Here is a 27,092-nt window from a genome sequence, read left to right on the forward strand (position 1 = left end):
CCAGCGAAGAGTCGGGTGTTGGACCATTGGGAGCGAGGGCACCGAGCATCTGCAGAAGCTGCAGTGTCGCCACCTGCCAAAACCTCAGTGAGCCCCGACAGGGTGCTGGGTCCATCCCGGGGAAAACCGGCTACTGCTGACCATGCCTTGTGCCCCAGGCCTTGAGTGGGTTGGGCTGCAGTAGATTTCTGACACCAGGATTTTTTTTTCTTTTTGAGTTTAGCACGTCCCTGGAGGCCGTGAAGACCCTCTTTTCCATGCCCAGATACTGGAAGGAATTTGCCAGTATCCAGTTACAGCAGGGCTGGGAAATGATCGCCTCCCGCCATCACTTCTCCCGAGGGGTGGGCTTGATCGCAAGGTAGGAGTCTCAAGTTTCCTCTTCCTGCGGCCTGTCTGGGCAATGGGAGTTGGGCGGGAGATCCTCCTCTGCCCCAGCCGGCCCTCTCAGCCCCGCAATGGGGGAGGGACTGTCTCTCCCTTTGGTAATCCCGGGGACTCTCCCTTTGCTCTTCCAGAACCATGGTCGAGCACCGGAACCCACAGGTCCCTGTGGTTCTCAGAGAGGCCATCGCCATCGTGCAGAGTCGGGAGGAGGAGGAGGCGCTGAGAGAAATCGCCCTGACTTTCTGCACCGAGGTGAGAGTCCGGAGCGGCCTGGCACATGTGGGCTTGTGCAGAGCAGCTCAGACCCCTCCTGGGCCAATAGGGGCTGGGGCCCATGGCCAGCGGTTCAGCAATCTCACAGCCAGCCAGCTCCTCTGCCCACGCAGATACTAGCGGGACTGGGCAGAGTGGAGGGGGGCAGGGTGAGATTGCTCCTGGCTGCATGCACCTCCCTGGGACATGTGACAAGAGGAGATGTTTCTCCAGCACCCCAAGCCCGGGCCTCTCTCCTCGCCTTCCCCTGGGGTTTCTTTTTCCTCTGCCACAGCGCTCTGCCCAGGACGCTTAGCGGTCCCCAGAGAGTCCTCTGTCCCTGGAGTTCATTAGGCACTTGTGGATTAGTTGCCCTTCTAGGAATGGACCATTTCAAACACCAGCCACTGGCTCCTTCACTCCAGAGATTTTGTGCAGCAGAAAGTGGCCAGTTGGCAAAGATGATGGAGCAGGCACAGACCAAAGGCAGATTTCTGCTCCTTAGCCTGACGCTGATTTTCTCTTTCCAATTCTCCAGAGTCCTTCCATCCTCAGCACTGTCACCAAATCAGACCTCCAGGAACACCTGATGGAATGGACCCGAGACAACAACCCTGCGATACGGAGGCTCTGTCTGCGAGGCCTGGCCAGTGTTCTCTTCTGGCCGGGGAAGGTGAGGGGCCTGGCTTGCCCGGCTGGGGGATAACCGACACATCACTGTTGCAAGCCCTGCTTTATGTTTGCACCAAATCTTGGAGCACGTGGGCCATGTAAGATGTCGGTGCAAAGTTTCAGAGGGAGAGTCTCAGGGCTTGCTGGGGTGGCCAGTGTGGGGAACAGCAGAGCTCTGTGTGGCTGGTTTGGTGCCTCAGAGGGAGGGCCCCAGTCGTGGGCTGGAAGTCGCCCTGTCTCTGAGGAGTTTGCCTTTGACTTGCCTCTCAGCGGTGCCCCAGGGAGCCCCGATCTGACACCAGGGGACCGAGGAAGCCTGTGGTGCTCCCAGCGCCCAGTTCCTGGGGGTGCGTTACTGAGCAAACCAGGCACGAGGGGGTATCCCTGCTCCCGCGCGTTGGCAGAGCATGGTCAGTGGAGGCAGTGGGGAGGGGAAGGAGACTCAGGTCATCACTCAGGGAAGTGGGGGGTTGGGAGTCGGGCAACAAAGCCCAAACTTGGCAAGGGCAGAGGAGTCGGGGGGCGGGGTCAGAGCTCGGTGGGCGGGGCCTGGAGCGGCTCTCGGCAGGCGACAGGGCAGGCTCTGCTCAAGGGCCAGGGGTGCAAAGCACCTGGCGGAGCGGCAGGAGAAGGACTTTCTCCCCGGCTGGGGACTGGGCCGTCCCTGGGGTCTGGCCGATGGGGAGGGAGGGTCCAGCCCCTGCCCCAGGCTGCGTCCCAGGACAGTGGGGAGCTGCCTTCTGCATTCCCACAGGGGCAGTTGATACGGGCCCAGCTGCCCGGGACCATCGCCATGTTCTGCGCCACGGACGCAAGGACTGTCCTGGAGGCCATGACGGAGGCGGCAGATGCCATCTACCTGCTCGCCGGGGAGGGGCTTGGCTCCATCTCCCAGGACATGTCAGCCAGCCTGCGCCCGCTCATTGACCACGTAAGGCTGGGAACCCCGGAGAAGCACATTCCCCCTCCCTCCTCTCCCTGCCGCCCTGCTATGTCCCTGCCCAGCCCCTTCCCCCCTCAGGCCGGCTACGCAGCACCCAAGGGGGCCCCTGCCAAGGGTGGGGTGTCTCCGACGCAGCCCCCTCCCTGGCAGAGCCCTTCTGGGCCAACCTGAGCACCAAGCTCCTAGCCCTGCTGCAGCCTCCCCCCCGAACCTCCTGTGCCCAGATCCTCCCCCGCCTGCTGCTGCTCCCCAAGGGGGCAGGCGTGAGCGCCAGGCCCCAGGGCCCCGGGAGGGGAGCCCAGAGCAGCCTCTGTGGCTAGGGACACGGCCCGGCTCTCACCGGCTTCCCTGCCCCCGCGTGTCCTTGCCAGGAGAGGGGCAGTGTCCGCTCAGCCGCCATTTCCCTGCTGGGCACCATGCTGAGCGGGGTGAAGGACCCAGACAAACTGGCCATGCAGCAGGAACTCACCAGCTGCCTGCTCCCGCTGCTGCTCCACCTGGCAGACGAGGAGCAGAGCGTGATCCTGGTAAGTGCCGCGCTCGGTATTTCCAGAGAGCAAAGCGCCAGAGTCCCCTGGGCCCCACCCGTCTCCAGAGCCCCTGCCCAGCCAGGGACACTGGGGACGCGCAGGGGCCACAGGGGAGGGCCCCTGGGCTCAGACCCTTTGGGGTCCCAGAGCGGCCTGGCGCTGCCGTTGCCGTCTCTGCACAGAAGGGCTGAGCTGTGGAGATCCCGTCCGGCTCTCGCCAGCCAGTTCTCAGCCCCTCCCCTGAGCAGCCTCCCTTTGGGAACAAGGGGCAGGAACCTCCCCTGGCAGCGAGAGCAGGAGCCCAAGGAGCAGGGAGGAGGGGACGTGCCCCAGACGCTCCCTCTCTCAGCGAGGCCCCTCGCTCTCCCCTTGTGCTGCAGAGCTGCAAAGTGACCCTCTTCCGCTGCGCCGTGTTCCTCGGCTGGGCCAATCCGAAGAGTCTCTTCTGCAGCCTGGCCTGGGACGGCTCCTCGCAGCTCTTGCCGTGCGTCGGGAAGTGCCTGGTAGGTGTGTTCCTTGGGCCCGCAGAGCAGTGAGTGGGGAGCTCAGGGAGACCTTTCTAGCCCCACCCCCCGAGCACCCAGGGGGTTCTCCACCCCGCTCGTCACGCAGGGACATCAGAGGCAGCCCCTCCTAGAAGGGCTCCCGTGGGGTCCTGCCCCTTTTGCTTGTGGGGTGGGCACAGCGGCTGTGCACCCTGCTCCTGCCCTCCACTCCCCTGCTGCCCTGCAGGCCCTGTGGGGTTAGGACACTGGGACTGCTGGGCACCCTCTGCATCCGGCCCTTCCGAGAGGGGCAGCTCCATCGTCTGGGCTCCTACTGGCTCTTGCCCTGCCCTCCCTCTGAGCTTCAGCAGCCCTGGCCTGCCCGCTGTGGGCAGATCACGTCGTCTGCACTGAGCATTTCTCCCTGCTCTGTTCCTAGATGGAGAATAACGAGAGGAACATCCCCAGGCTCCTGTTCCAGGCTTTAAAGTATCTGGAAAGCTCCCAGCCGTCCATCCGACATTCTGCAGCCCTGTTCATCGGTAAGCAGAGCAAACCCACGTGAGCTTTTCCCGTGCTTCCTTCAAAGCTCTTTTTCCACTTCCCACTCCGTTCTCTGGGACCAGGGGGAATTTTCACTAGTTTCATTGAACAATCAGTTCAATAGGTTATGATGTTATCACAAACATGCGCTGCCCATCCCGACAGTCTCATCCAATCGCATTAATGGCTCTAGTCTCTCCAGCCTAACCAGCATCTCTTCCTCCTTGTCAGTTCTGGGCTTTCATTGTCTGTCATCCCGCTGAGACACATGGGCACAGACAGACATAGCCCGGATCCGATATGTTTTGTTCTCTGCTTGTGTGGTGGTGAGCCTGGGCCAGGCAGAACTCAGCTTTCCCAAAGGTCCCCCCTGCTATACGTCTTTCAGTGGGCTTACAGCCAAATTAAGTGTCTCCCAAGCACAATTTAGCTTTTTGGGTCACTTGGCTTAAGAGCTGCATCACAATGCCAGTGGGAGGGGGGAAGAGGAGAGCTCCCTGCAGAAGTCGTAAGGACACTGCACATTTAGCATTCTGGGGACACGTCTGTTTGAATTAATAAAAAATGAACATGAACCGAAAGGGGTTTCAGGACAAGAATCAGCCAGCAACTCAGGAGCCTCCTGCAACTGCAAATGTGTAACATGGATATAACATGGAAGAGTTAGTTGAATAAAATATCAGCCCTATTGTGTTTTTGTGTATGATTTAGTCCTTCCCATCCCTAACATGCTGCTTCAAGGTCTGCAGCTTAACACTGGTGATCATGTGCTATTTCCTAAATTAACAGAAGTCAGGTTATCTACCAGAATGACACACAGGGTGCTCTCTTAGCTGGTGTAAAATGCTACTCCCAGCTATAAATTACGATGTGTCACTGAGGAGATTTGCACTAGTGTTTGAAGAAATTTGAAAAGTAATACCAGTGGGAAACTTGATTTAAATCAACGCACCCTGCCTGACAAGCACCAGAATCCGACAGCGGGGATCTGCGTGTGCCAGAATTCACATTTACTGCAAGCTGGAGGGAGCCACTTTGCCATTTGGTCTCTTCCAACTTCTCCTGCCCACAACTTTTTGGCCACATCTCCAGGAAACCAGCAAGATGTAATTTCAGTCTCCTTTGCAATCGGCCTTTCAGTGACTTCTGGGGTCGGATGCTTTCTCCCATGTGCTTCGTGCCACATCGAAGGGCCGGGTATTGAATTTCCCATGGCTGTCTTGTGGGAATGGCTGAATCTTTAGCAATTTTCAGGGATGATGTTGAAAAGTCCTGAGCTCCGGGGTATTCCTGGTCTGTTTAGGAGAGACCATCCACCATTTCGTCTACCTGTTGGCGGAGACAGTGAGTGCAGATGGCATCTTCCGCCTGTGTGAAGGTAAGGAAACAGCTCTGGGCGTTCGGGCATCTGTGGGCAGTATGAGGCCTGAACACAGCTGCCCCAGTGTCTGTCTCTGTCTGGGGACAGTGCTTAAGGGGGAAGAATGGTCTTGCTGGTCAATGTAAGAATGGGAGTCAGGAGATTTGAGCCACCAGGAGCAACTCTGTGCCTCACCTTCCCCACCTGTAAAATGGGGATAAGAACACAAAAGCTCTCAAGGGAGGCCGCCCAGAACTGAAGATGACTAGTCAGTAGGAGGAGGAGAAGGATTCTTACCCTCTGTCACAAAAAGTTCCACCACCTGCTCCCCTCCACTAGAGAGGCTGTAGGCCAGGGACCTTCACCCAGAGTTGGGTTCTTGGCTCCTAGGCTTCCACACCCAGAAGCCCGCAGAGCCAGCCCAGTCCTCCCCATCGTGGGCTCGTACCCCATTCCTCCCTCACCTCCTTCCACTTACCCTTCCCTAGCCCCCCTTCCTGATGTACAAAATAAAGAAAACGTGTGGTCAAAAATAGAATCTCTCTTTATTGAACAAAACTGGGGGAGACTGGGAAAAGGAGGTGGGAGAGGGAAAGAGAGAGGGTGGGAGAGAGGAGGGCAACTAAAATGATGAGGGGTTTGGAACAGGTCCCATATTAAGAGAGGCTAAAGAGACTGGGACTTCTCAGCTTAGAAAAGAGGAGACTGAGGGGGGATATGATAGAGGTCTATAAAAGCATGAGTGGTGTAGAGAGGGTGCATAAAGAAAAGTTCTGCATTAGTTCCCATAATAGAAGGACTAGAGGACACCAAAGGAAAGGAATGGGTATCAGGCTTCAAACTAGTAACAGAAAGCTGTTCTTCACAAAGCAAAGAGTCAACCTGTGGAACTCCCTGCTGCAGGAGGCTGTGATGGCTAGAACTAGAACAGAGTTTAAAGAGAAGTGAGATATAGTGATGGAGGTTGGGTCCATGGAGTGGTGGTATTAGCCAGGGGGTAGGAGTTGTGTCCCTGCCCAAAGTTTTTGGAAGGCTGGAGAGGGATGGCACGAGACAAATGGCTTGGTCATTGTCTTCGGTCCATCCCCTCCGGGGTACCTAGTGTTGGCCACTGTCGGCAGACAGGCTACTGGGCTAGATGGACCTTTGGTCTGACACAGTACGGCCATTGTAAGTTCAGGGCTCAGGGTCAGGGGTCTCAGTAGATCACCTTGATTTTCATGCACACCTGCTCCTGGGTGGCCAGGCTGGCAGCTCTCCTGCCCTAGCTGGCCACTTTCCTGTGCCTAGTGCGGAGATCGTGGACAAGGTCCACGATGTCTGCACTAGCCCAGGCAGGTGCCCGCCTCTTGCGGTCCCGGGCATGCTCCCGGGAGCCGCCAGCCTGGTCCCGGGAAGAGGGGGAAGGCTGGGGGGCATCGGGTGGGTGGCTCGATCCGTGCCAGGTGCAGGGTCTGCTGGCTGGGTGCTGGCAGGCTTGCACCTGGCACGGGCACCGTAGCCAGCCCATGCCCCTTTAAGGGGTCCGGGGCCGGGATGGGGGCAATAGAGTTTCCCTGGCGTTGGCCAGAGTGGCCACCAGGGAAACCTGGGGAGGGCTAGCCTCCCACTAGTTTGAATTAAGGGTCTACACAGCCCTTAATTCGACCTAGTAAGTTCGAACTAGGCTTAATCCTCGTGGAATGAGGATTACCTAGTTCGAACTAAGCGCTCCGCTAGTTCGAATTAAATTCGAACTAACGGAGCGCTAGTGTAGCGCCTATGAAAGTTAATTCGAACTAACGTTAGTTCAAACTAACTTTGTAGTGTAGACATACCCATAGATAGTTGGGTTTGTGATGACCGGGAGACCCGTATGGTCACTTGCCTGCCTGGTGCGAAGGTTGCAGATCTCTCGAGGCATCTACATAGACTTATGTGTAGTGCTGGGGAGGAGCCGGTGGTTGTGGTACATGTAGGTACCAATGACATAGGAAAGGGTAGGAGAGATGTTCTGGATGCCAAATTTAGGCTGCTAGAAAAGAGACTGAAATCCAGGACCTCTATGGTGGGATTCTCGGAAATGCTTCCAGTTCCACGCGCAGGGCCAGGTAGGCAGGCAGAGCTTCAGAGTCTCAATGCGTGGATGAGACGATGGTGTAGGAAAGAGGGGTTTGGATTTATTAGGAACTGGGGACACTTTTGGGAGAGGGGGAGCCTATACAGGAAGGATGGGCTCCACCTAAACCAGGGTGGAACCAGACTGCTGGCACTAAACCTTAAAAAGGCCGTAGAGCACTTTTTAAACTAAGAGATGGGGGAAAGCCGATTGGTGCGGAGATGCACGTAAATCGGAGGGAGACTTCTCTTAGAGGAGAATCCATCGATAGAGATTCTTTAAGCTATAGTCAGAAAGGAGAGGAGGGGAGACGACAAACCATGGGCCAGAGCAGACAAACAACCGCATACAAAGGAATCCAATGCATCAGGGAAGGGCAGACAAATAAGCAGTGGCAAATTTTTAAAGTGCTTCTACACAAATGCTAGGAGTCTGACTAATAAGATGGGTGAACTAGAGTACCTCGTATTAAAGGAGGAGATTGACATAATAGGCATCACTGAAACCTGGTGGAATGAGGAAAATCTGTGGGACACAATCATACCGAGATATAAAATATATCGAAAGGATAGAGCAGGCCGGGTGGGTGGCGGAGTGGCACTGTATGTGAAAGATAATGTAGAATCAAATGAAATAAAATATTAAATGAATCAACATGTTCCGTAGAATCGCTATGGATAGTAATTCCATGCTCCAATAATAAGAAATTAGCAGTTGGGATATATTACCGACCACCTGACCAGGACAGCGATATTGACATTGAAATGCTGAGGGAGATTAGAGAGGCTACCAAAATAGAGAACTCTACAATAATGGGGGATTTTAATTATCCCCATGTTGACTGGATACATGTTACCTTAGGAAGAGAAGCAGAGAGAAAATTTCTCAATGGCTTAAATGACTGCTTCTTGGAGCAGCTGGTGCAGGAACCCACCAGGGGAGAGGCAATACAGGCAGTCCCCGACTTACGTGGATCCGACTTACGTCGGATCCCTAGATACGAACGGGGTGAGGCAACTCCCGCACATGCGCAGCAGCATTCCCGGGGCTCGCTCACCTGGGTCCTAGGATCCTCCTCCTCCTCGGGCCGGCTCCGACTGGGGTCCCGCAGAGCTGCCGGGCAGAGGAAAAGTGCCTCCCCACGCCCGCTGCCCCCTCCCCTGAGCAACAGGCTGCGGAACAGACAAAAGCAGCCTCTCTGCCCCTCCTCCCCTCTATACATGCCGGGCTCCCGGAGCGCAGCAGCGTCCCCGGGGCTCGCTCACCTGGGTCCTAGAATCCACCTCCTCCTCCTCTTCGGCCGGCTCCAACTGGCCTCTGCCTGCAGCAGCTGGCCACAGGGACAGGGATCCCGCAGAGCTGCGGGGAAGAGGAAAAGTGCCTCCCCACGCCCGCTGCCCCCCCCCCCCCGGCCTCGCATCCTGCACGCCTCCCCCCTCCCCCCCTGCCAGCAACAGGCTGCCCCCTCCCCTGAGCAACAGGCTGCCGAACAGCAGACAAAAGCAGCCTCTCCGCCCCTCCTCCCCCTATACATGCTGGGCTCCCTGGGCAAACAAAGACTCCACCAAAACAAACAAAGTGCTGGCCTCATTGTGTTAGCAATAAAAGGACCCTCCTCCTAGAACCCTGGGTGGTGTGTGGAAATAAAGCTATTAGCTCAAAGCATGGTGCAGAGCTGTTTGGTATTTGATGAGTTACTCCTTTAGTCCTGAGTTTGTCACAGGGACAGAAATAGATGTGAAATCTTCTGAACAGGGGAACAGACAGCAAAACAAACATTAGAGGGGAGTTAACCTTTCCCTATGCTATCCAAAACTAAAAAAAATGTTTGGCTAGAGTTTCCCCTACAATATGTACCAGTTCCGACTTACATACAAATTCAACTTAAGAACAAACCTACAGTCCCTATCTTGTACGTAACCCGGGGACTGCCTGTACTCGATTTAGATCTGAGTAGAGTGCAGGATCAGGTCCAGGAGATAACTGTTACAGGACCGACTGGGAATAATGACCATAATTTAATAGCATTTAACATGCCTGTGGTGGGAAGAACACCCCAGCAGTCCAACACCCTGGCACTTAATTTCAAAAAGGGGAATTACACAAAAATGAGGAGGTTAGTTAAACAGAAATTAAAAGGCACAATGACTAGAGCCAAATCCCTGCAAGCTGCATGGAAACCTTTTAAAGACACTATAATAGAGGCCCACCTTAAATGTATACCCCAAATTAAAAAACATAGCAAGAGACCGGTAAGTCTAACTTCAGTACCGGGCAAATTAGTCGAAACAATAGTAAAGAATAAATTTGTGAGGCATGTAGAAGAACATAATTTGTTGGACAAAAGTCGACATGGGTTCTGTAAAGGAAAATCATGTATTACTAATCTATTAGGGTACGTTTAAACTTCATGCCTCTGTCGATGGAGGCATGTAGATTAGTTTATTCGAAAAAGGGAAATGAAGCCTCGATTAAAATAATCGCGGCTTCATTTAAATTTAAATGGCTGCCGCGCTGAGCCGACAAACAGCTGATCAGCAGTTTGTCGGCAGATCGGGGCAGTCTGGACGCGCCGTGGTCGACAAGGAAGCCTTTGTCGATCAGCGCAGGTAAACCTGGTTTCACGAGGCATACCTGCGACGATCGACAAAGGCTTCCTTGTCGACCGCGGCACATCCAGACTGCCCCGATCTGCCGACAAACAGCTGATCAGCAGAGCGGGGCAGCCATTTAAATTTAAATGAAGCCGCGATTATTTTAATCGCGGCTTCATTTCCCTATGCCGATCTGTCTAATCTACATGCCTCCGTCGACGGCCATCCCTAGAGAGGGATGGCAAGAGACAAATTGCTTGATCATTGCCTTCGGTCCAGCCTCTTTGGGGCACCTGGTGCTGGCCACTATCGGCAGACAGGCCACTGGGCTAGATGGACCTTTGGTCTGACCTAGTACAGCCATTCTTATGTTCTTACGGCAAACAACCTTTTCACACTCTTTCCCCCAGGTTATCTGGGTAGACACCATCACAAGGCAAACATGGATCCCGTTCAGCAGTAAAGAGCGATGGTCATCACTGCAAACAATTCACAACTTATGTCCAGGGCCTAGCCAGGAGCCGCTAGAGCAAGAAGAACGTGCGGAGGCCATGAACACAGAGGTGAGTGAAACACCTGAGTGGAGATGCTAGCGGCAATCGATTCTTCTGACAGAGAGAAATGCCAGTTCTGGACCCAGGCGACAAGCAGAGACTGGCAGGACTGCAGCTATGGGACAACGACCAGTGGCTGCAAAACTTGTGCATGCATAAGGCGACTTTCATGGAGGTTTCCTTCCCTGAGGTGCAGCAGTGCCAGAATGAGACTGGCTTTGATAGTTGAGAAGCGAGTGGTAATAGCCATGTGGAAGTTAGCAAGGCCAGGCAGCTACCGGTCAGCTGGAAATTAATTCAGAGCGGGGGAATAAGACGATGGGAGGCTGCTGTGATCCAAGTAGCTAGTGATCCAAGTAGCAACGAAGGACAGTAACTCTGGGAAACATGTAGGCCATAGTGGATGGCTTTGCTGCAATGCAGTTCCCTAATGGTGATGGAGTGGCAGATGAAACATACATTCCTATCTTGATTCCTGGCCACTATCCCAAAGAGCTCATAACTGGAAAGTGGTAGTTCTTGCTGGTGCCATGGGCTTTGGTGGATCACAAAGGCCGTTTCACTGGCATCAATATGGGATGGTCAGGAAAGGAGCATGACATGCGCATCTATAGGAACTTTGGTTTAGTCAGAAAGGTACAAGGTGGAATTTTCTTCCCACCTGGAAATCTTGCATCGGAGGCATTGAAATGCCAATTGTGATTCTTAGAAGCCCAGCCTCCCCTTCTTGCTGTGGCCCCTGAAGCAGTACGCAGGCAGCCTGGACATCAGTAGGAAGCAGCTCAGCTATAGGCCGAGCAAATGCAGAATGGTGGTAGAAAGAGCTTTTGGACGTTTAAAGGGAAGGTTTTGCCGTCTATTGACTGGGTTAGACCTCAGTATAAGCAGCATTCCCATTGTTGTAGCAGCCTCCCGTGAGCTCCCTAAAATTTTATGTCAGGGTAGGAGCATATTAAATGTGCTGACCTGTATATTTTACACAGCCCTGTCCCCGATCTGCCATGCACCACAAGCAATAACCATACTGTTGCTGAGAAATCCGGCCCCTCCCATGCCTATACAGGCATGTCAGCCGCTCTGTTTGCTGCCTCAGGATCTGCTCCTGGGTCTTGGTTTCACATTCCATGCACGTTATCCTCTCCTCATGCTCCGCGCATCTTCTGCAGCATCGTTCTCCTCTGCCCATTTAACCGCACCCTGCCCATACGGGTGGGTTGCATTTGCTCATGGAATGTCATTCCGTTATGTTTTCGCCTTCAGATCTGTTCTAGCTGAACAGTTGGATGAGCCAGGGGAGTGGGCCTCAAGCTCACTGTTGCATCCTCTCCAAGAAAACAAGGGAAGGGCAGACGCTAGAGAAGACACATTGCAGAATGCAGAAGCTAATCTCTGAGCATAAAAGAACATTTGTCCGACACAACAGGCGTGTGTTAGTTACAAGGCAAAAGGCATCCTTTAAGCAGGCTCCATGCAGCAGATACAGCACAGAGGTCTTAAGGGAGCTGCTGGACTTGATTTGGTGGTAGGCATGGTAGGGAACAGTTTGGGGCTCGCTCTACTAACTCTGCTTTGAAAACACGGTGGTTGAAGCTCCCATAGCTAGGCAAGGGCCTATGTGTGCAAAGGGGCCCAGAGTGGCATGGAGACAGGGAGGGAGTCTCGTGGCCACCACATGTTCAGGCGCAGGAAAGAGTCTGTTCCCCAGAGCTGAGCCCTGTGAAAGCCCCAAAGCTCGGCTCTCTCACCAACAGGTGGAAGATATCACCTCCCCCACCGAGTCTGTCTAGGGAGACCGAGAATTGTCTTGCAGCTTGGGTGGGAAAACGCCCCCTACAAACATAGTCACCGCTCCAAAATAAACCCACTAACTCATTTCTGTTGTACAGGAAAAAACTCCAGGCCCATGTGGCGACTCTGAGGGAAAGGAGAGCGAAGCTGCTGGGGTTAAAGGAGACCAGTGAGCAGAGAAGCCAGCAGTACCTGGTAGGTGTCTGTTGTTTTTCCCTGGCTGGGAGACGTAGTTGAGACTTAGGATTGTTTATTGTTAGATTTCTCTGTGGCCTTGGTGAAGGTGGGTTTATGTGAGTTTCTCCGTTCTCACGGGATAGTGTGTGCGTGTTGCAAATATTCTCTCCCTTAAAAAAATGGAAGCTGCATTTTAATGAATGAATGAATTTCTATTCACTGTGACGTTCATAAACAACTTCTCCCAAAACACAAGGGTTGTTTCCCAGGAGACTAGGACACAGGCCCTTATGGGATATTGGGAGCAAAGTGTAAAAAAGTCCCCCCCTTGTGATGAAAACATACAGTCAAGTATCCGGCTGTGAAGGATTCAAGGTTTTGAACCCCAGTCAGGGGAGCTGACACTCTTGACAACCCCCTAAGCAAGGTGTTCATGTGTGTGTGTGGGGGAGGAGGGAGGCAGCCCATGTTCCTGGAAGGGGACAGTCCCATATTTAAAAGCTGTTCCCAGTGTTCTGACTTTGTCCCATATTCCCCCGGAGCGGCCAGCACTCAGCAGGGTTTTGGGGGTTGGAAACCTGCAGCTTGCGGGACACCAGCAGCACACGAGCCAATTTTCTGTGGCCCCTTCCCACCGCAGAGCAGGGAGCTTGTGCTGCAGCTTCCGGCTGGGAAGGGGAAGGGGTGGGAAAGGTGCATGCGAGTCCCTGGGGCTGCCCCTGCCCAGCCTGGGGATGCAATTCCTGGGAGCCAAGGGAAGGCCCCAGCGTGTGCCTCCTCTGTGCATGACTCCCCCCTCTCCCCAGAGGAGGGAAAGGCCTGGTACACGCCTCCTCTGGAGACCCCCCCCCCCCGTCCCACCACACCATGCCACTCCAGTTCTCAGCACACCACAGACCTGGGGGAGAGGAGCAGCCACTGCACTTCCAGAACCCCCAGAAGTGGCGCGTGGCTGGACTCCCATCCACCTCACGGGATGCCGCCACTATCTCCATTGTCACTGGAGGTGGGCAGTGGGACTCCTTGGGGTGGGGGAAATCAGAGGGGGGCCTCCCAAACAGCTCATGAACGACTGTTCGCACCCTCGCAATTTGACCAGTTGGTCACGATTGACGGGTTGGTGACCATCGCCATAGCGACTGGGGGTCAGGCTGGGCTGGGAGTTTGCACAGGAAGCTGGAGGCTGCAGCCCTCTGGGTGTTCACGTTGGGGTTGGGGTGTCAGAGCATCCAGCATCAGGGGCTCTCTCCTGCTAAAGGGCTCTGCTCAGCCAGGACAGGGCTCCCAGCCAGCCACAGGCAACTCCCCTTCCACTGCCCTGATGCCAGGGTGAGGGGCACAGCCTGTCTGAAAGGGGAGTGTCGGGCCCTGTCACTTGTGGTCTGGGTCCCTCGCCCACAATCCCCATGAGGCAGGGGAGGAGCCCAGGGTGCACAGTCCTGAAATGCAGAGTTTATGTCCTCGTCTCCCTGTGGCACCCACGGGTGTTTGTTAGCTGGGCCTTAGCCCCGCCCCTTCACCATGAGGCCACGCCCCCTGCTCCTTCTCATCCCCCCTGGGGCCCAGTCCCTCCAACTGCCCTGACTGTCCTGCCCTGGGCTGGGGACACAGGCTAGGGACTGCTCTTGGGTGCTCCAGCCTCTGCCCAGAGCGGGTGGATGGTCCTGGACAGCCCTTGTCCAGCCTGGCTCTGACGTCCATCCCGGGGGGCGTGCGGGGTTTTTTGTGCTTTTCATTTTCACTTTTTCTTCCTGGTTTTAAATGCCTTTTGGGGCGGGGCAGGATCCCTCTTTGTTTTACTTTGGGGGAGACAGTCCAGTTTCCCGGAGTACGATTTCCCCCGTGGGTTTGTTTTTTTCTTCCCTTCCCATCCCACTTCTTTTTTTCCCCATTTCTGCTTCCTGGCCAATCAGTTTCAAAAAGAAAAGAATTTGCAAGGAGAACAGGGGGAGAAATTGTGATTTAAAAGAAAACAAGCCAGATGCTGTGTCTCCGAGGCAGCACTCAAGGCAGCAGGCGTGGGACAGAGCATCTCTAGACCCAGAGACCGGGGCATGGGTCTGTTCCCAGGCACTTACCCACACGGCTCAGCACGATCACAGCCAAGGCCAGAGAGACGCACCCGGTGCCCAGTGCCACTAGGCAGTGTCGGTACCTGAGGGGAGCAGGCGGGGGAGCTGGAACAGAGGGGTTCAGAGCACAGAGTCAGCAGCTGCCGCAGCGGGATCAGAGCTATGTCACCACTAGTACTGGAGGCAGATCCACAGCTGGTACCAACCCACCCCACAGAGCTCACAAGCAGCAGGTCAGTGGCACAGAGACTGGTTTTCTGCACTTAAAGGCTCCTCGCCCAATCGCAGGCCGTGTCAATCAGCTGCAGCCCGACTGCCAACCCTGGGACCAGATCCAGCTGCTGGGAGTTACCTGAAGTGCTGCACTGATGTGAGAGAATTTATCCTGATTCACACCCCTTGGAAATCCATCCCTGTCAGAGTGCAGGGCACGAGCAAAGTCCGTTCTCATAACAGTGGTGGCCGCACACACCAGCTGGGGTCAGGGCCCTGTGGTGCCGGGTGCTGCACAGACGCAGCGAGAGACAGTCCCTGCCCCAGCTGGGACACAGAGCCCAAGGTTGGCAGGGGAGGGCCTTGCAGCCAGTACCTTGGTTCTCAGCTGCAGACGAGCTACCCCGCTGGGGGCAGGGGTCCAACCCCATGCCCCTGTCCTTGTGCTGCATCGTCCCCAAGCAGAGCGACAGTCGAGCTGTCTAGGACAGAGGGGGTGGGACAGGGCGGTGATCCTGCTACAGCGGAAGCATCTGCCCTTATACTGCAAAGCACTTGGCTGTCGCACAGAGACAATCAGATACCCAGGTAGGTGGGTGCACATGGGGATGGAGGGATAATTAGATCCTGTCACACACTGGAGCTGGCTAAAAGGAAGTGGGATTCCAACCTCCCTTCCTCCCTTTCACTTGGCTGGGACGGGGGGGGGGATGGGATGCAGGAGGGGATGCAGGGTGCTGGCTCCTGGAGGCAGTTCAGGGCTAGGGCAGGTGCTTGGGGTACAGGAGGGGGTTCAGGATACAGGAGGGCAAACTGCTGGTTCAGAGAGGGGATTCAGGGCAGGGGTTCAGGGCGCTGACAAAGTTTTGATCAGAGTAACGAACATTTCAATGTTTGCCCAATTTGGTTATGTCAAATGTATTTTGATAACGGAATTGCTATGTAGATGCTATATAGGAAGCCTAATCCGAACTACCTAGTCCGTGCTGCATGTAGCCGCGGGCACGGAGTCCGAACTAGCCAGCATTTAAAAATAGCGGCGCCTGGCAAGATGCAAATGAAGCCCGGGAAATTCAAATCCCGGGCTTCATTTGCAACTTCGTTTGCCTACATTAACCACCCTAGTTCGAACTAGGGTGGTAGTGTAGACATACCCTCTGTACCTGGGAGCAAGTCACAGAATTACACTGAGCCTTAGTTTCGCAAATGTAAAATGGAGTTCATGCCTCCTTTCTCTGTACTGTTTGTAACTTTTTTGGGGCAGGGCTTGTCTCTCTATGGCTGTGTCTACATTGGCACCCTTTTCCAGAAAAGGGATGCTAATGAGACCAGTCGGAATAGCAAATGCCCCGAGGATTTAAATTTTCTCCCCGGCATTTGCATGAACATGGCTGCCGCTTTTTTCCGGCTCGTGGCTTTGCCGGAGAAAAGCGCCAGTCTAGACAGGTATTTTTGGAAAATAAACCCTTTTCCGGAAGATCCCTTATTCCTACTTAAAATCAGTCCTCTGGCTGCATGTTATTTCAGCATTATCATATATATAGTAGCCCAATGTCTGAGAGTCTATAACGCTGTAGCGTTACAAATTCGCCTCTGGGGGGTGTTCCAGACTGGTTATAGCAGCTGTAGCGTTACAGACTCACCTCTGGGGGGTGTTCCAGACTGGTTATAGTAGCTGTAGCGTTACAGACTCGCCTCTGGGGGGTGTTCCAGACTGGTTATAGTAGCTGTAGCGTTACAGACTCACCTCTGGGGGGTGTTCCAGACTGGTTATAGTAGCTGTAGCATTACAGACTCACCTCTGGGGGGTGTTCCAGACTGGTTATAGTAGCTGTAGCATTACAGACTCACCTCTGGGGGGTGTTCCAGACTGGTTATAGTAGCTGTAGCATTACAGACTCGCCTCTGGGGGGTGTTCCAGACTGGTTATAGTAGCTGTAGCATTACAGATTAACCTCTGGGGGGTGTTCCAGACTGGTTATAGTAGCTCTAGCATTACAAACTCGCCTCTGGGGAGTGTTCCGGACTGGTTATAGTAGCTGTAGCATTACAGACTCGCCTCTGGGGGGTGTTCCAGATTGGTTATAGTAGCTGTAGCATTAAAGACTAACCTCTGGGGGGTGTTCCAGACTGGTTATAGTAGCTGTAGCATTACAGACTCGCCTCTGGGGGGTGTTCCAGACTGGTTATAGTAGCTGTAGCATTAAAGACTAACCTCTGGGGGGTGTTCCAGACTGGTTATAGTAGCTGTAGCATTACAGACTCGCCTCTGGGGGGTGTTCCAGACTGGTTATAGTAGCTGTAGCGTTACAGACTCGCCTCTGGGGGGTGTTCCAGACTGGTTATAGTAGCTGTAGCGTTACAGACTCGCCTCTGGGGGGTGTTCCAGACTGGTTATAGTAGCTGTAGCGTTACAAACTCACCTCTGGGGGGTGTTCCAGACTGGTTATAGTAGCTGTAGCGTTACAGACTCACCTCTGGGGGGTGTTCCAGACTGGTTATAGTAGCTGTAGCGTTACAGACTCGCCTCTGGGGGGTGTTCCAGACTGGTTATAGTAGCTGTAGCGTTACAGACTCACCTCTGGGGGGTGTTCCAGACTGGTTATAGTAGCTGTAGCGTTACAGACTCACCTCTGGGGGGTGTTCCAGACTGGTTATAGTAGCTGTAGCGTTACAGACTCACCTCTGGGGGAGTGTTCCAGACTGGTTATAGTAGCTGTAGCGTTACAGACTCACCTCTGGGGGGTGTTCCAGACTGGTTATAGTAGCTGTAGAGTTACAGACTCACCTCTGGGGGGTGTTCCAGACTGGTTATAGTAGCTGTAGCGTTACAGACTCACCTCTGGGGGAGTGTTCCAGACTGGTTATAGTAGCTGTAGCGTTACAGACTCACCTCTGGGGGGTGTTCCAGACTGGTTATAGTAGCTGTAGAGTTACAGACTAACCTCTGGGGGGTGTTACAGACTGGTTATAGTAGCTGTAGCGTTACAGACTCGCCTCTGGGGGGTGTTCCAGACTGGTTATAGTAGCTGTAGCATTACAGACTCACCTCTGGGTGGTGTTCCAGACTGGTTATAGTAGCTGTAGCGTTACAGACTCGCCTCTGGGGGGTGTTCCAGACTGGTTATAGTAGCTGTAGCGTTACAGACTCGCCTCTGGGGGGTGTTCCAGACTGGTTATAGTAGCTGTAGCATTACAGACTCGCCTCTGGGTGGTGTTCCAGACTGGTTATAGTAGCTGTAGCGTTACAGACTCACCTCTGGGGGGTGTTCCAGACTGGTTATAGTAGCTGTAGCGTTACAGACTCGCCTCTGGGTGGTGTTCCAGACTGGTTATAGTAGCTGTAGCATTACAGACTAGCCTCTGGGGGGTGTTCCAGACTGGTTATAGTAGCTGTAGCGTTACAGACTCACCTCTGGGGGGTGTTCCAGACTGGTTATAGTAGCTGTAGCGTTACAGACTCGCCTCTGGGGGGTGTTCCAGACTGGTTATAGTAGCTGTAGCGTTACAGACTCGCCTCTGGGGGGTGTTCCAGACTGGTTATAGTAGCTGTAGCGTTACAGACTCGCCTCTGGGGGGTGTTCCAGACTGGTTATAGTAGCTGTAGCGTTACAGACTCGCCTCTGGGTGGTGTTCCAGACTGGGTATAGTAGCTGTAGCGTTACAGACTCGCCTCTGGGGGGTGTTCCAGACTGGTTATAGTAGCTGTAGCATTACAGACTCGCCTCTGGGGGGTGTTCCAGACTGGTTATAGTAGCTGTAGCGTTACAGACTCGCCTCTGGGGGGTGTTCCAGACTGGTTATAGTAGCTGTAGCATTACAGACTCGCCTGTGGGGGGTGTTCTTGCCTCCCACCATGGTGCTCGGCTGAGTTCTGTGCCGCTCAGCTGGGCTGCGGTGGGAGAGCAAGCAGTGGAAGCGCGGCGGCCCAGATGAGCGGTACAGAAGGCAGCCGAGCGCCACAGCGGGAGGGGAAGGAGGGCGGGGCGGGGCGGTGATGTACACGGCCCCACCTCCTGGCTGTGTACGTCACTGGGGTAGGGTGTAAAAAAACCCAGACACCCTTGATCGGGGGTGGAAGGGGGGAGGGACTGGCTGGGAGAGGAGCGGGCTGGCTGGGGGGGGAAGCAGATATTGGGGGGAGGGACAGAGGCAGCAGTAGCTGGCCAGGGGAGAATGGAGCTTGGGTGGCTGGTGGGAAGCAAAGCTGGTGGGGGCTGGGGGGTGGGAGTCAGGGGCAGTGAGGCTGGCCATGGGAAATCAGGAGGAGGAACTGGCTGGTGGGAGAGGGAATTGGTTTGCGGGGAGCCGGACTCACCCAGGCGCATGCAGATCCCAGGGTGCTGTCCGCCACACTCATGCATCCCCTACAGAGACAGAGGAGAGCGGAGAGAGAGTGAGAGGCAGGAGGGGGAGAAGAGAAAGAGAGAGACAGAGAGAGGCAGAAGGCGGAGGAGAGCTGGGGGTGGGGGAGGCAGTAGGATGAGGAGAGAGAGAGAGAGAGAGACAGAGCGAGAGACCGGAGGCTCAGAAGAGAAGACCGACATGAAGGAGAGACCTGAAAATCCCGTCTTATGCCGGGCTAATTGGCTAGTCATATATATAGTAGCCCCATGTCTGTGACTGTGTAACGCTGAAATGCTGACTGTTGCCTCTGGGTGGCGAGTTGCCTCCCTGGCTGTTCCCCAGGAGTGCTGCATGGGGAGTGCTGCATGGGGAGCGCTGGGCCCAAACAGCCACTTGCACTTATTCCCCCACGGCGGCCCGGCTGAGCAGCACAGAAGTCAGCCAAGCGCCAAGACAGGAGAGGAAGGGGGGAGGTGGCGTACATGGCCAGGGGGCGGGGCCTGGCTGTGTGCATCACTGCCCCGCCCCCCTTCGTGCCCCCCTTCACCTCCTGCCATGGGGCTCAGCTGACTTCTGCACTGCTCAGCCGGGCCGCTGAGTGGGAGCAAGTGGCGCAAGCGACCGTTTGGGCTCCGCACACCCCATGCAGCTCAGGGAGCGCGGTGCCCAAACGGCCATTTGGGCTCCATGGTCCCCCACGTGAGAGGGAGGAGAAGAGAGAGACAGAGAGAGAGGCAGAAGACGGAGGAGAGCTGAGAGTGGGAGGAGGCAGCAGGAGGAGGAGAGAGAGAGAGGGATGAAGAGGAGAGACCCGAAAATCCCATCTTATGACACGCTATTGGCTAGTATTGAAATAAGGGTCTGAAGTGTAGAAATGACGCTGCTGTGTAAACATGCCCCTAGTGCAGAGTTTCTCAAACTGTGGGTCCCAACCCCCTCCCCCACCCCGGGGGGCTTGCGAGCAACTTAGAGGGTGGTTTCAGCAACTGAAAGGGGGGTTGAGAGCAACTTACAGGGACGTCGTAGTATCACAAGTTTGAGAACCCCTGCCCTAGTGGGTTGTTTTAAGCCTATTGAAATAAATGGGAATTGGCCCTTAAGGCCTAGGTTCCCAAATATATTGCGCTGCCCAGCACCCAAGGGAGTTAGGCACCTGGATACTGTTGAGGAGCTGGGCCGAGGTGCTTTTGAAAACCTCCCTCAGGCATTGCTGCAGTTTTAGGTGCCTAAAATCCTTGAATTATCCCATGATCTTCCCCTCCCCTGCATCACAGGGAATGTGGGCAAGAGGCAGAGAGGGGAAGTGACAGATGCCAGATAAAGTCCTAAGCAGGCAGGCTGTGCCCCTCACAGGTGGGAGCACTCGAAGGGGAGGGGCACCCATCCCCGCCTGGGAGGAAGTCTGTGAGCAAAGCAATGACTGTAGCAGCAGAGAGACCCAGGCACTCTGACCACCAGCCTGACACCCTCAGGGCTGCAGCCCAGCCCCTCAGCTTCCTGTGCGATCTCACACCCCCACCCATGTCTCCTGGCCATTCCTCTGAGACCCGACACAGGTGAGGAGAGCTGCACTGTATTGAACCTGCAGCCCCAGAGGGCCAGATCACATGGTCTGTCCCCAGCCTGGGATCCAGACTGGTCCTCCCTCTGTGCCTCAGTTTCTCCAGTGGTACAGTGGTGATAACAGCTCTGTGCTGTGTCTCACCTGGGGTGGGGAGGCTAAATCCGGTCAGACTCTGAGGTGCTCTGACACTGTGGAGGAGAGCGGTGAGTAACTGAGAGAGCTGCAAACACAGGCTGGGTTTGCAGAAAGGCCCAAGGGATTTAGGTATCTCTCAAGCTGATTTTTCAGTCCCAGCCACTTTTTCAGACCCAGTAGCCCAGGGGAGTCAGAAGTGATGAGGCTGAACAGACTTAGTTCAGTCTCCACAGGGCTCTGTCAGTTCTCCTGTCTAACACCCTCCTGTAACACTGACCAGTCACCATTCTCCCCAACGCTGCTTTGCAGTTTCCCACCTGGCGTCAGAGAAGGGACAGACCCCGGCAGCCCCTGGGAGTGGGGACCCCAGCACAGCAGCCTGCAGCGCCTGCCTGGAGCGTGTCCGATCCCAGCTGTGCCCCCCGGCCCAGCCCGGCCCAGCAGGTAACCCCAGCTCATGTGTGTCTGAGCCGCCCACCCCCAGGCACTGCCAGTGGGAACCCAGCTGCGGGGCCAGGCCATGGGGCTCCTGCAGGGCAGGGACACGCCGCCCCCTGCTGGCTGCACTGATCTAGTCCCCATCCCCACTCAGAGCCAGGCTGGGAATGTACCTGCCTCAGCAGGGCCTGGCTGTGGGGCAGTGACACCTAGTGTCCGTTTTCTGGTATTACATGGGAAGATTTAAATAGCTGTAATACAAAGTGATCCAGGGTTTTTTTCGGTGGGAGGTGGGGTCAAAACTCGTTATTAGAGACACTGTCTCATGGTTCCACACACACACACACACACACACACACACACACACACACACACACACACACACCCCATTCCCTGGCATCTGGGCCCATGTCCCCCCCATTTCACATCTCCCCTTGGTTCCAGCCTTCCCTGCTAGTCTGAGTTTATCCCACAGTTACTCCAAGACCTTCTAGGCCACTCTGGCTGTGAAAAGGGGTCTTAATGTGGGTACTTACCTGGTCCCAGATAGACCAGTCCTGCTGGCGTGGAGCTGCTGGAAGGGTCCCTCGCCAATGTTCCCTCTAATGTTTTCCAGCCGTGTGCAGAATGCCCTGTGCACTGAGGCATGTGTGGATGTGCACCACCAATAGACACACATGCTGCTGTCTGTGCGCGCTCTGCTAATCGGCTGGGCAGCATTTGAATGTCTCCTGGGTGCTCACCCAAAGGCTCAGCTTACAGGAACCCTGCGCAACAGCCTCTTCCCAACTCCCACAGTAGGGGCAGAGCAGGGTGTGTGGCTAGAGCACAGTGCACCATGGGAATTCTCTGCTCTCCAGGGCCCAGATGGGAGCAATGGGTTAGGCAGAGCAGCCCCAAGGCTCCTTTGACCATCCCCCTGGAGCCAGGCAGGGCCCAGCCCCCGATTGCAGGGAGCACAAAGGGGATTCAAGGGGAAAGTACAAACTGGAGATGGAAGAGTGCAGTCGATCAACCGACAGGCAAAAGCTTATAGGTGAATGCTCTACACGACACGCATTTCCCCCTTCCCTCTGCCAGTGCATCGTTTAGCAGGATGCCCAGCAGCCCGGCTCAGTTCTGGCTCATGCAGGGTCCAGGACCTACCCCCGTTGTGGCTCTGCTTTTAAAGAGTATTAGGAGCTGGGTGTGCAGGCAGCTTGCACCAGGTCCAGGAGCTCAGATTCCTGCCATGCCCCCAACCCCTGGACAGGGACTGCTGCTGTCCCAAGAGGAGAGTTGGTTTTTAAACGGGTTCCCCTTGCAGACCTGCTCCCGCCTAGCACCTCTGCTGCTGCCTCTGATACAGAGGCAGCAGGGTGGGTGGGCAAGGGGCTCCTCGGGAGTGGGGCTGGAGCGCACTGGCGGCTGACTATAGAATAATCGAGTAAGGGATACGAATTCATGCAGTTACTCGACTGTTCAGTTAACCACTATGGAACATCTCTAATTCAAACCCATTTATCCCCATCCCTGCCCGTCACAGGAAGGGGGTAGCTGGGAATGAGCCTCAGAGCACTAATGGTGCCCGTGTCTTTGCAGGGGGCGCCGGGTGCAAACTCTGCCCCTCGGACTGGCGGCTGCGCGGGGACAAGTGCTACTGGGTCTCCACAGAAAATAAAACCTGGAACAAGAGCCGCAGCGACTGCGCCGCGAGGGGCTCCCAGCTGCTGGTGATCCGGGACCGGGAGGAGCTGGTAAAGGGGCCGGTAACCCCCTGCTGGGGCTGCCTCTGCCGGGCTGGGCCTGGGTACAGAGCCTGGTTAGACACACTTGAGGACTGGGAGTTTCACAGCTGCCAGCGGTTTGGTTTGGACGTCCCTGTTCCCATTACTGGTTACTAAGGGGGGTCCAAACTCCTGAGGCAGCTTTGACAGGCCCAGCAGAAATCACTAGCCTCAGCGACAGGGTAGGTGACAGAGGCAGCTCTAAGCCATTGTTAGCCTCCCCTGTGTGCGTGTGCTGAACCCCGCTCAGCTGGGAGTGCGAGTGGGGCTCTGTCTAGACTGCAGGCTTCTTTCAGAAGAAACTTTTCCGGAAGAGATCCTCCGGATAACGTCTTCCGAAAGAGAGCGTCTGCACAGCACAGAGAGCTGTGTGGTCAGTGTAAAGATACTGTCCGCACTGAACGGACGCTCTCTCCCGTGTAAGCTGGGATTGCTATGGATGGAGTGGTCACCAGGGCACCTGGGCTTCTTCCTCTTTCCTCTTGTGAAAGAACTCCCTCTTCCCCGCCCACACACGCCTTTATGCAACAGAGCTCTTTCGGAAAAGGGCTTCTTCCTCGTAGAAAGAGGATTTCCAATGTCAGAAAAACCTCTTTGTTTCGATGATTTAAAAAAAAAAAACACAGCTGCAATGTAGATGTAAATGAAGATTTTTTCAGAAAAATGGCCATTAAAAAAAACACCCTCTGCAGTGTAGACACCCTGAGAGAGACAGAGCCATCCCTTCCAGTGCCTCCCGACCTGCGCCTCCCCTCATTTGGGGCAGAGGCTGTGCTCAACAGCTGTGGGGGCCAGAGTGTGGGGGGGGGCAGTCCCAGGGCTGAAGGGGAGGCAGATAGCAGGGGCCCCAGTCTGCTCTGCTCGCCAGGCTCCTAGAAGCATAGAATCATAGAATCATAGAATCATAGGACTGGAAGGGACCTCGAGAGGTCATCGAGTCCAGCCCCCCGCCCTCAAGGCAGGATCAAGCTCCGTCTACACCATCCCTGACAGATGACTTGGGGAAAGGGCGGAGTCACCCCCTCACACACACACACCCTGGTCGCTGGTACCAAGAAGCAGTTGGGAACTGGTGGAGCCATGTGGTCTGGGGAGGGGTCGCTTTGCTGCTGGTTACTAAGGGGGCAGGCTTGACTCCTGCTGCTGTTCTGGTGCTACTAAGCCCCCAGGCCATTTCAATTGGGGGAAAGTGGTGGAATGGGGGCAGGAAGGGTGGAGAAATGGGGCCAAGATGCTGGGGAGCTCAGCATCCCCCAGTAACGGCCCTGCTGGGTGCAGCTTGTAAGAGGTCAGCTGGAGCTGGGGCTACCATTTACGTGCCATGTGGCTGCCTAGAGCACCATGAAATCAGGGGCAATTTGGTGCCACAGGTTTCGTGGTGCCCCACATGGCTGTGTAGCTTGCGTATTGGTAGGGGTGGCCCAGGAGAGAGGGAGGGGGAAAGAGAGATGCAGGTCAGGGCTACACGTCCTGTAGGCCACATGTGGCCCGCAGCCTGTTTGTTTGTGGCCCGCAGTGTAGTTTGTGTTTACGCAGAGCTCAACGTGTGGCCCACAGGAGGAAGCCAGAACAAAGAAGTAATCGATGTCATGCTGTTCTGCAGCTGCGCATTTTCGGAGTTAAATTCCTGGACTGTCATTGCTCAGTGAAGGTGCTGCCATAGGGGTGGAAATCGGGGAATTGTTGCATTTTGTTCATATCAGCAGAACTGACTTAACTGGGGCCTGCGTGTTGTGTAGTCTTTGTGTTCATGCCTGTCGGTGTGAAAAAAGGGATTTGCATGTCTATGAACCACGCTTAAGTTGTGGCCCTCAGCATGTGCTCGGAGCATCACTGTGGCCCCCAGGGCTTCCAAAGTTGAGTAGCCCTGATGTAGGGGGACGGATGGAGGGAGGGTCTACATGGGGATTGCCAGGCTCACAGCCCCATAATTCTGGTGCTGGACTTGATGACGACTTGGACATGAGAGAACATTCTGGTCACCAGGTGCCTGTCACACTCCCTGCAGGAGGCCCTCCAGGACCTGACGCAAGGCCCCTCTCAGCTCTGGGTGGGACTGTCCCACCCCTCCCCGGAGAAGGCCTGGACCTGGCTGGATGGATCCCGGCTGGATCAGACCCGGTGAGAGATTCCTTGAGTCACTTTCCCTGTGTGGGCAGAAGGGGACAGGGACGGGGAGGGCAGAGGAGGAGCAGGGATGTTCAGGGTGAGGTGACGCTGAGGTTGTCCATTGACAGTCTGTGGAGGGAGCAGAGCAAAGGGGTGAGGCCGGAGCCTTGGGGATCCCCAGAGAGGGGGGCAGGAGAGGGGCAGACATGGACCAGCCAGAGGCAGGAGGGGACCAGGAGGGGCAGCGTCGGCACAGCCCGGCAAGGAGGAGCCGTGGGGCAGGAGAGAGATGGGCAGGGCCTAGCGCAGCAGGGAGGAGGGAGCTGGAGCTGGGCTTGGGCCAGGGAGAGGCCGTTAGAGTCCCTGGGCTGGCCCTGGCAGTGGTGGGGAGGGGCAGCCCCAGGGCAGAGCTGGACGGGAGAACAGGGCAGCTGCGGATCCTGTTAGCACAGGGAAGAGCCGCTGCCGAGTGAGTGTGATGGGCCCACAGGTGCTGACAGGGGCCTTTCCTGTGTGTCGCAGGCTCCCGGTGTCAGGCCCAGCTGAGGGGAACAGCTGTGGGATGATGAAGGGGAATCAGATTCATTCACAAGGCTGCAGCTCTGCACATCAGTGGATTTGCCAGCGAGACGCCGTCCCCCTCTGAGCAGGGTACGGAGGAGACCTCAGAGCACGGCTCCATTATCCCCGTGTCACACCTGGGGAAACCGAGTCACAGACACTCACCTGCCCAAGATCACACCGAGAATTGGTGACAAAATGGAAAATGGAACCCAGGAGTCCTGGCTCCCAGCCCTCCCTCAGTCTGTAGAAGCGAGTCCAAGCTCCGGTTTTGTTGTTCCAACAGGGCTAGGCTGAGGGGTGTCACGCTGTGCTGAGCCTTGGGGACGGTTATCTCTAGTCCTCTCCCCTAGTACTGGGGAGAGAAGAGTCTGCCCCAGATCCCCAGCTCACGTAAATCAGCCCAGATCCAGAGTGTCCCAGCTGGGCATCTGGCCAGTGACTCCAGGGGAGCTTCGGCTCCATTGGCACCAGCTGGGGATCTGGGTTTTCCCCTCTATTTCACCCCTTTTCATTTCCTGGCACCTCTGTCAGGTCCCACTCTCAGCTCTGTTCCCCGGCCCCTCCATTGCTGCCATCAAGCCTGTGACCTGACACCCCTCTGCCCATCCTGCCCTAACCGATCGTTAACTCCTGTCACTAGGCTGCTGGATAGGATGCTAAACACCTGCTGGGTGACTAAGACACTTTCCCTCTCAGTGCCTCAATTTCCCCATCTGTGAAATGGGGATAATCAAACTGACCTGGCTGCAGCATTTCAAGATCTCCTGCAGCAGCCCCTCAGTCAGCAAGAAGCCATGAGGGGCAGGGTGTTTTCACGGGCAGGCCAGCTTTGGGACTCTGCAGTCCAAGGGCCCAGCCCCACCCTTTCAACACACCCAGCTCAGAGCTGGAGGGAACATTTTTAGGTTTAAACTTTGTGAAACTTCAGAGCCAGAAGGGAAAGTAACAACCCAACCTATCCCCCACCCCACTCCAGCAGCCACAGGGTGCATCTACATGGCAGGGTTTTTATGCAAAAACAACACTTACGTCCACACTGCAATTGCGTTCTTGTGACAGGTAGAACAGAGGGTTTTTTCTGACAGTAGTAAACCTCATTCCAGAAGGAAGACGCCTTTTTCAGAAAACGACGTGTGTGGACAAGGAAGAGGGAGTTTTTTTGAAAGAAGAGGTCTCCAGGAAAAAGCATAGGTGCCCTGGTGGCCACCCCGTCCACAGTAATCAATGCGAGAGTGTCCAATCAGTGTGGATGCTCTCTGTTGAAAAATCAGATGGTTGTTTTGATGCACTTTGGCCATGTGGACCCGCTCTTTTGAAGAACACATTTGCGCCGTAGGTCTAAATCAGTGTTTCTGAAACTTTTTAAGACCGAGAAACATCAATCATTTTTTTTTATGAGGAACACCAAGATCTGCAGGAAAATATGCAAATGAGATTGTGGCTCATGCAAATGAGTCCCTTAGTAGTATATTTTTTGCAGAGAAAACTCGTAGTGTAGACA

At 55.2% G+C, this 27,092-nt stretch overlaps 1 protein-coding gene across 1 annotated transcript; it reads left to right on the forward strand.

The window, feature by feature from the left end:
• Positions 1–522: 522 nt before the first annotated feature.
• LOC142824440 (uncharacterized) lies at positions 523–26,703 on the forward strand. The gene is made up of 8 exons (XM_075916391.1): positions 523–603; positions 1,178–1,312; positions 3,709–3,811; positions 5,116–5,190; positions 21,024–21,158; positions 22,734–22,888; positions 24,927–25,039; positions 25,550–26,703. Exons 1-8 carry the CDS (start codon positions 523–525, stop codon positions 25,671–25,673), a joined length of 921 nt encoding a protein of 306 aa, XP_075772506.1. The 3' UTR covers positions 25,674–26,703.
• The last annotated feature ends 389 nt before the right edge of the window (positions 26,704–27,092 follow it).

Source organism: Pelodiscus sinensis, unplaced genomic scaffold, assembly GCF_049634645.1.
Source record: "Pelodiscus sinensis isolate JC-2024 unplaced genomic scaffold, ASM4963464v1 ctg35, whole genome shotgun sequence".
In the NCBI taxonomy this organism is placed as follows: Eukaryota; Metazoa; Chordata; order Testudines; family Trionychidae; genus Pelodiscus; species Pelodiscus sinensis.

Coding starts and splice junctions, on each gene's coding strand:
- LOC142824440 (XM_075916391.1), top strand. CDS start 523: ATGGTCGAGCACCGGAACCCACAGGTCCCTGTGGTTCTCAGAGAGGCC. Junction 604..1,177: donor AGAGTCGGGAGGAGGAGGAG/GCGCTGAGAGAA, acceptor CCAATTCTCCAG/AGTCCTTCCATCCTCAGCAC. Junction 1,313..3,708: donor TTCTCTTCTGGCCGGGGAAG/GTGAGGGGCCTG, acceptor CTCTGTTCCTAG/ATGGAGAATAACGAGAGGAA.